We start from the raw sequence: 9,512 nt of genomic DNA, 5'->3' as shown, positions 1-9,512 counted from the left end.
CACAAAGCTCTCAATGTATGAGTCTTGGATGATGTGTGATTGTTAGTAAAGCTTAATGATGTTATGAAGAGATAACTAATTAGAACACTAAGGCCGCTCATAAAGTAAGCATCCTACCTCATAATTACGATAGAAACATGAGATTGTTGCCCTCGTCTATAACTTGAATGACCTAAATCACGTCGTAGATTATGAGTCCTTAAAGGCAGACGATGACCTAAGATACAAGAAAAGACCGATAAGAATTTTAGCCTAGAAAGTGGAAGTCTTTTATATTAGAAAAATGGTCTTTAAAAAACAATCAAGCAGAAGAAGCTATGTGAAGATATGAGGGAGAAATAGTCCGAGTAATTCTAAGATTAAGACACTTTGGAGGAAGAAAGTTCATTTTAGATGTGCACGATGTAATAATAAAAAATAAAAAAACATTTGTCCCACATTCCTAAAGCTAAGACGTGGGTTGGCCTCCACTATAAAAGGGAGGCCACTCACTTCATTTTATCATCACAATTGAATTGTTGGAGCTAGTTGGAGAGTACACTTTTTGACGGCTCAAGGCTAGCATTTTGGCTGATCCAGCTTGGGCTTGATACGCTCAGACCCTTTCCTCTTATTTTCAATTTTTTCGAAGCGTTTAAGGTTAGTATAACTACCTTTTAGCTAGTCTAAATTTTTGGAGTCAAGTTTAAAGTACTTATGCATGATTAGACTTAACTAGTTTAAATTATTATGAGTAATTTAAATGATTTTATGCAAAACTTGGTGAGCTAATTTCCATAGTAGAATTCTAATTTATGATTGTTGGACTCCATAGCAAAATCAAATTTCACGTAGCAACATTAAGCTAGCATCAAGGAGTCATAATAGCTTCGGCCTAAGCCAACCAGGTAAGTGGCTTTACTATTGACTCGGTCGAAAGACTTGCAAAGACTTGCTTATGTATGACGACACGTGTTCAGTGGCCCTTGCACATGTCATTTATGTTTTATGTTTTATGTTATATGATGATGTGATAATGTTATATGATGATGTTGTGATGTTATATGATGATGTCGTGATGTTATATGATGATGTCATGATGTTATATGATGATGTCATGACGTTATATGATGATGTGATAATGTTAGATGATGATGTTATGATGGACGTTATATGATGATGTGATAATGTTATAGGATGATCTGATGATGTGATATGTTGACTTGATAATGTTAGGTAATGATTTGATGATGTACATGATGTTTACATGATAATGATGATGCATAATAATAAGATGATGTGAGACGTATGATGATGAAATGACTTAATATGATGATGTTCCACGTTAAGATGATGTGCATGTATTAAATGACACGGTGCATTATGATGGCAAGTTTTCAAAGACTCAACCCTAGTTAATGTTAATGATGATGATTGTATGAAGGTCAATGCATGCATGCACTTAGAGTAATGTGTGAACGGTATATAGGATTGTTTCATAAAAATGATTTAAAGATGAAAATTATAGGGATCTCATGCATTTTGTGTGTTCATATACATTTGGATATTTTTCCGTTTATGATGATGAGTATGGACGCGTACACTATGATGATAATGGTGGTCATGCCTCGCATGACATTCAAGGGTCTATTGACCTCCAGATGTCGCTACAGACAACTAGCTCGATTATGATGGGTCCAGGGGGTGTAAACCACCTGGGGACCCACACTCGCACGTGCAGATCGTGTGTAGGGAAGTACTACCCATCTAATTTTGTCCGGATTGGAGGCCACCCCTATGGTTGTTTTCAATGATAGGTCCCTGGATCATAAGTTGCATGTGTTTGCATTCCCTGACCTCAAAAGTAGGGTTACTTATTGAGTATTTATTTAAAATACTCAAGTCCCCTGCTACTTCTATTTCAGGTAAAAGCAAGACATCCATGTACGGCTGACGACGACATTGCAATCTGAGACCATGACACAAGCATAGGGTAGATGTATTTACTTTCCTAGACTTAAGTTAGAATAGAATGTTTTTAATTTTTACGCTTATTTATTTAATTTAGTATTTCGTTATATCGTTTTAAAGATGTTTTCGAACACATAAGTCCATGACATTGTTTTAAGATGAAGTTTATGTTTTATGATAATATTTTAAATGTTTAATTCTGCATATGATAAATATAGATGATGAAGACAGTAGCGACTCTAGGTAAGTGAAAATTTAGGGTCGTTATCTCATTCCAAAGGAGGTTCCCAAGGATATATCTCACATTTTCAAAATAACTGCCATCACCCACCTCAGTTGGAAGATGTTCAAGCACTGGAACAAGTTATAGTTCCCAGGGTGAAAGAGTTTTATGAGCATGTAGAACAAGTTATAGTTCCCAAGGTGAAAGAGTTTTATGAGCATGTAGATCAAGGAAAAGAGTTAACATAATAGTTAGAGGACAAATAGTTGATTGGAGCGCTAATACCATTAACCATTGGTTCCAACTACAAACCTTTAATCCTGCAACAACCTTGGAGACAGTCAGCGTAGGAGGAACACAGTGGCAAATTTCAAGAGGAGAAAGGAAAATGGGAGAAACAAACCTTGACTCGGAAGCAAAGGCAATTTGGCCGAGTGGTCTAAGGCGCCAAATTGTCTGAAAGGGCGTGAGTTTCAGATCCCACAATTGTCATTAAAGAAATTTAAGTCATGAAATTGATTTTGCTTAAGGAATCATATGCCTGAGTTAGATGATGATGTGTTTTAGTTAGACATTATGCTTGAGTTAGACATCTAGAACATGGAAGGATAGAAGTAACTTAGTTAACTCATAATAATAAGACAATTTGGTCGAGTGGTCTAAGGTGCCAGATTTAGGCTCTGGTTCGAAAGGGCGTGAGTTCAAATCCCACAATTGTCATTAAAGAAATTTTAGTCATGGAATCATATGCCTGAGATATATGATGATGTTTTTAGTTAGACATTGCATAGTATATGCTTGAGTTAGACATCTAGAACATGGAAGGATAGAAGTAACGTAGTTAACCCATAATAACAAGACAATTTGGCCAAGTAGTCTAAGGCGCCACATTTAGGCTCTGGTCCGAAAGGGCGTAGGTTCAAATCCTGACATCTACAACGTGGGAGGATAGAAGTAAGGGCGTGGGTTCATGACATCTACAACGTGGGAGGATAGAAGTAAGGGCGTGGGTTCAAATCCTGGGTTCAAATCCTGACATCTACAACGTGGGAGGATAGAAGTAAGGGCGTGGGTTCATGACATCTACAACGTGGGAGGATAGAAGTAAGGGCGTGGGTTCATGACATCTACAACGTGGGAGGATAGAAGTAAGGGCGTGGGTTCATGACATCTACAACGTGGGAGGATAGAAGTAAGGGCGTGGGTTCATGACATCTACAACGTGGGAGGATAGAAGTAAGGGCGTGGGTTCATGACATCTACAACGTGGGAGGATAGAAGTAAGGGCGTGGGTTCATGACATCTACAACGTGGGAGGATAGAAGTAAGGGCGTGGGTTCATGACATCTACAACGTGGGAGGATAGAAGTAAGGGCGTGGGTTCATGACATCTACAACGTGGGAGGATAGAAGTAAGGGCGTGGGTTCATGACATCTACAACGTGGGAGGATAGAAGTAAGGGCGTGGGTTCATGACATCTACAACGTGGGAGGATAGAAGTAAGGGCGTGGGTTCATGACATCTACAACGTGGGAGGATAGAAGTAAGGGCGTGGGTTCATGACATCTACAACGTGGGAGGATAGAAGTAAGGGCGTGGGTTCATGACATCTACAACGTGGAAGGATAGAAGTAACGTAGTTAAAAACATTATAGGCGCCAGATTTAGAACCTGACATCTACAACGTGGGAGGATAGAAGTAAGGGCGTGGGCTCTGGTCCGCAAAGGCGTGGGTTCAAATCCTTAAGAAATTTTAGTCATAAAATTGAAATTGCTAGCTCAGGTCTAGGCTTCAGAGGTATACTCACAAGTCATAAAATTTTAATGCCGGGAATAATATGACATATTAAGGTATATATGAAAATTTAGTGACCATTGGATAAGGATAAGTAATTAAGGTATATATGAAAATTTAGTGACCATTGGATAAGGATAAGTAGTAGTACCAAGTAACGATGCAAAATGACCGTAATGCCCCAATGGTTAGACCTTTGGTTCATGACCCAATTGACCTCCAAATGTTGTGAAACTTTACAAGAGACCTTGTTTTATGATGTTTAAGGATTGTGTAAAGTTTTAGAACCATTAGATCGTGTTGGAAGGTTGAATCAAGTTTTAGGTGGTAAATGAACCAAATGCTCCTAAGGTTCTTTTTAGTATATTTGAAGGTCGAGATGACCTCCAAATGGCCTAAAAAGTTAAATTGATTCCACTCGGACAAGAAAAATGCTATGTGCCATTCAAGAATAAAGGATCAAGATCCTAAGACTCAGACATCCAAGAAACTCCTACACCCTCACGGGACAACATGTTCATGACTTAGACTGCATCATTTAAAACATAAGAAACCTTGGATATAGGTTGACAAATTGCATCACTTGGGACGTAAGAAATCTTGCATGCAAGTTTCAAACCACGCTGCTTGAAACATATGAGACATTGAGCATAGGAATTCAGACTATGCCCTGGAACGTATGATGCCTTAAATGCAGGTTTCAGACTAGATTTTTTGAAACATAAGAAGCGTTCAGACTGTGTCCTTTAGAACACGTAAAGACTTGGACATATATTTTCACGTCCATGTCTTGTAAAATATTTTTTATATTATTATTCTAATATTTTATTTTTAATAATTTGAAAATTACATTACAGCTTTGGGTTTCTTATTTTTTTTTAAAAAAAAAATTCCTATAGATTTTGGCTTGTTCAAAGGTCGTTCTCACGTGTCCGGCATGTGCAGTAGGGTTTAAGATCGTCTTCTTCCTCGCCTCCGTCTAAACCCTCTCTGTACCAATTGCAACAGTGACAATGGAATGGCTTCTTCTCTCTTTCAAACCCTAATTCCTGAATCCACCATTGTGTTGTTATTCTCAATTACCCTAGGATGAGGCTCTTCTCCTCCTCAACTTTCTCGCTTTCTTCTCTCTGTTCTTCTTCTCCGCCGCGCGCCCTCTTGCTTCACTTTTCTCAATTTTCAGCTTCTTTTTCTTCCAGTAATTACTCTTTCCCTTCCTCATCTTCTTCTAGGCGCCACGACGAAGAGTCTCGATGTGTCAGGGTTTCCGTTTGGTGGGACTTCGAGAATTGCAACATTCCTGCAGGTGTTAACGTGTTTAAGGTCGCCCATTTGATCACTGCCGCTGTCAGGGCCAATGGTATCAAAGGTCCGGTTCAAATTACTGCTTTCGGTGACATTTTGCAGCTCTCAAGGACCAACCAGGAGGCTCTCTCGTCTACTGGAATTAGCCTTACCCACATTCCTCAAGGTTATTTTATTTTTTTTGTTGCAACACATTTGTTCTTTTTATGTATATTCATATATTATTAGAATCGATTTCCATTGTGAAGAAAGATTTCATTTGAGGATTCTTCGGGACTGCATAGACTACGCCATTTTTCCTCCAAATTTATTGTTTGAACTAGAAAAATAATCTATATTAGTCGTATGACATTGGGAGTTTTGTATTTTGCTTGAGCGTGTGAGAGGTTTCCTTATCTTCTCATATTCTCTAGTATGATTTAAATGCAGTAACCTAATTTACTCTTAGTAGCTTAGGTAGTTAAAAATACTATTTAATACTTGATTTATGTGTCTCAATTTTGTGGTGGAAAGCTGTGTTAGGATGCTGAATGAGCGAATTGATTAGAAGTCTGTATAAAGTTAAGTACGTTGCCTAAGCATATATAATCATACATTTCCCCTTTAGGCTTGTAATGATCCAACATAAGCTGGGGAATTTACAGAAAACTTGTTCCCTTGCCAAAGGATAATATGAATACTTGTACCCATCAATGATCATGTTCTTGAGGTAGTTATCACCTTACACTTGAGTGCTTCGTATTATGGTTGCATGGATTGCTGTAAATATTCAAGTTATGTGTTGTGGAATCTTCAGAGAATCATAAATCAATCAATCCAGATTTAGTGGCTATGGAAAAGTTTTCTAGAATCAGTGATTAATGTAAAGCAATTTGCATAAGAATTTGTAATTTGTTTGTCTTAGTAAAACTTATCGAAGAACTTCACCTTGTAATATTTTTCCAATGTAGGTGGTAAAAACAGTGCTGATAGGTCTCTTCTTGTAGATCTCATGTGTTGGGTTTCACAAAATCCTCCACCAGCACATCTTTTTCTAATTTCTGGTGACAGGGACTTCGCCAGCATTTTGCACCGCTTAAGAATGAATAACTACAATGTGTTGCTAGCAAGCCCTGAAAGTGCTCCTGGTGTTTTATGCAGTGCTGCAAGCATCATGTGGCATTGGAATGCTTTGGTTAAAGGGGAAAATCTAGTCGGAAGGCATTTTAATCAACCACCTGATGGACCGTATGGTTCTTGGTATGGCCATTATAAAGTTCCTCTTGAAGACCCATTTCCAGTTAATGAGCAAGCATCTTCTATTAGATCCGAGGAGGTTTCTGAGATCAGTTCAGATCCTAAGCCTCTTCCCATTCCAAGGGCAGTCATTAGGGAAATACGTTACATTTTGAAATTATATCCAAAAGGAATCTCCATTACAGATCTCCGATCAGAGTTGGGAAAGAGTAAAATATCTATAGATAGGGACTATTATGGTTACAAAAAGTTTTCACGCTTTCTATTGTCAATGCCACATACTTTAAAGCTTCAAACAAATGGTGATGGCCAATTGATCGTCCGAATTGTCACTCCAAGGACCATAGAGCCATTCGAGTCCAGTAGAGGTACATCTGATAGTGGCACTGAAGAGCAGGATCGTAATCTGATTGCAAAGTTAAACAATAACGGTTCCTCACCAGAATCGACGAGTGTCGGTTCCTCACCAGAATCGACGAGTGTACCACTCGTTCGATCTAGTGAACTAAATGCTCAAGACAGGCCAGAGAAGGTGCAACCATCTTATGAATTACTTAAGTCTACTGGTGAAGCTATGGGAGGGGAACCATCAACGGTCTCTGAGCCACATGTTATGGAAGATTCAAAGCAGAATAGTAAATTTGAAGCTGACAATAATATGATTCCTTCAATTGGACAGCATTCTGAGGCCAAGACGGGGTTTTTTAGAAGAATATGGAGAAGGTTTGTTGTAGGTAGCAAAGACCATAATTCTGAAAATGGAAGTCATCACATTTCTGAAAAATGTTCCACATCAGATGATGCTTCTAAGCAGAAAAGTTGTGGCCATGTGACGAATTATTCTAATCAGAACCTTGGAGAAGCAAAAAGTGAAGGAAAAACTGTAAAGCCAATGAGTCAAGATGCTAATTCAGTGCGTCCAGTTTCAAATTTACCTGATCGTGAGCCTGCTAAGCTTCAAAAAACAGCTGTTGTTGCTAGTGCATATGATGATAAATCAAGATCTAGGCCAGGATTACTTAGTAGCATTAGAAATTGGTTCAAGATTTGGGAAAATGATACTGAGACTGGTAAAGAAAGCGAGCAGTGTTGCGAACAGAACCAGTTAAAAAATGAAAGTGGGAAACATCAACTTTTTTCCAGCAATTCTTTTTGGCAGGACATGCAATCCTTTATTGAAACACCTAAAGGAGTGGAGCTCATTTTGCAGTCAAAAACCAGGTTTGATATATTTCTTTTTATGTTTTCACATATTTTTTGCACTCTCAGTAATTGAAACTGTTGGATTTCTGCCCATTATATGGCTTGTGTCGACTTTTCCCCCAATATAGATCAAGCTTTTGAAACAATTGATCTAGCTATAATTTACTTGCAGCTCTACATTATATAATTAAATTGTTTTAAACCTTTGTATGTATGATATTATAGGATTTACAACTTGTAATTTTGTTTTCTGCTGACTTGCTTCAGGTCAGAGATGGCTCAGAAACTGCTAGAGGAAGGACCTTTGGTTCTTAAATCCTTAAGCACTAGCGAGCTCTTCGACTTTATAGAATCGTTAATATCAGATAAGAATTGGCTCGTGGAATGCCCCTCTGAAACAAATCCTTTTAAGGTCACTCTCTCTACTGCTGAGAAAAGCTCTTGCACGAAACCCCTGCATCGTGCAAATGGGTTGACATCAATCTTTATGAACAGAGTATCACAGCCCAGTTTACAGGGATCTTCAGAACATGATTCAGATTCAGATAAGAAAAATGAAAATGTTCCTCAAGCTGGAATTTCTACCACTATGACTAAAAGCAAGTTTCCAGAGCGGACAAGAAGCGAAATATTATGCGACTGTCAAAATCTTGTGGACGAAATCTTGAGAGAACACCCAGAAGGATATAATATGGGGGCTTTCAGAAAACTGTTTCTTGAGAAGTACGGATATCATCTTGACTTGCAGAAGCTTGGTTACCCAAAGTTGGCATCCCTGCTACAGATAATGCCTGGAGTGACAATAGAGTCCACTTTTATAGTTCCCACCGGTAAGGTCCCAAAGGTTTCCCATGTCGTAGCGAACTCGAACTCTGATAACGAATCATCTGACCTGCCTCAAAAGGATGATGATTTTGAGTCAACATGGGAAGAATTAGGTCCAGCATTCACAGACTGCAGGAGCAGAAACGAGGATGAATCGACATTGAGTAGCGAAACAGCAGAAGCAACAGAAAAACGACCAAAAGTTTGTTATGAACCTGTGGTTTTAGAGGATGAATCATCAACAGAGTCTGATGGAGAGTCTTGTCCTACTACACAGAGATCAGAAGAGCAAGCAAAGCCACAAACAAATAAGGAAGAAAGCCCATTACTACAGATCCTTGATTCATGGTATGGCAACAAAGAACACAATAGTAGGAAAAACAATTCAGAAAACAGCGACGAGATGAACGATTGTTTTGAAAATAGTTTGAAGGTCTCTAGTTTAACAGCCAAAAATGAAGCAAATACAGGAAGCTTTGCTCGTAAGCTTAGACATCAAAAGAGCTATTCTTTTGTTTTAGACACGGATGAAAATGACAAGGAAAAGCTGATTGATGGGATTTTGGGTACCTTGAAGAAATCGAGCGAGTCGCGGGTACATGACTGATTTGGTTCCGACCTCGAGCATGAAGGAGATAAGAGATATGTTGAGCTTCCTACATTATATATATGCATCAAATTTTTTTCAAAGGGAAACAGTTTTGGGTATTTGAGAAATGGTATAGAGCATAAGTTTCCAAATTCACAAGTAATTTTAGTGTGTGTAAGCTTAGTTTAGAAGGCTTAGATTTGAAGCTTTCTTAAATTAGTTTTTATTTGTGGTAGGGACTGAAATTCATTCTCCATTTTGCGGATGTATGTTAATGGATTGGAAATTTTGTTGAATTAGTTAATAACGTATTTTTCATTAATATAATTCCACTTTCAAATTGTTATGGAATTAACGGATGGGATGTCAATTTCGACAACTGATG

The 9,512-nt window shown here is 38.3% G+C and overlaps 1 protein-coding gene across 1 annotated transcript; it reads left to right on the top strand.

Annotated features, from left to right (window-relative positions):
* Positions 1-4,944: 4,944 nt before the first annotated feature.
* LOC111796232 lies at positions 4,945-9,434 on the top strand. The gene is made up of 3 exons (XM_023678992.1): positions 4,945-5,440; positions 6,225-7,731; positions 7,981-9,434. The coding sequence occupies exons 1-3, from the start codon at positions 5,059-5,061 to the stop codon at positions 9,143-9,145; spliced, it is 3,054 nt and encodes a 1,017-aa protein (XP_023534760.1). The 5' UTR covers positions 4,945-5,058; the 3' UTR covers positions 9,146-9,434.
* Positions 9,435-9,512: the final 78 nt, after the last annotated feature.

The sequence above is a fragment of the Cucurbita pepo genome, chromosome LG05 (assembly GCF_002806865.2).
Source record: "Cucurbita pepo subsp. pepo cultivar mu-cu-16 chromosome LG05, ASM280686v2, whole genome shotgun sequence".
NCBI lineage: Eukaryota > Viridiplantae > Streptophyta > Magnoliopsida > Cucurbitales > Cucurbitaceae > Cucurbita > Cucurbita pepo.
The sequence above is the reverse complement of the archived record's forward strand: the minus strand, read 5'-3'. Positions and strand labels throughout refer to the sequence as shown.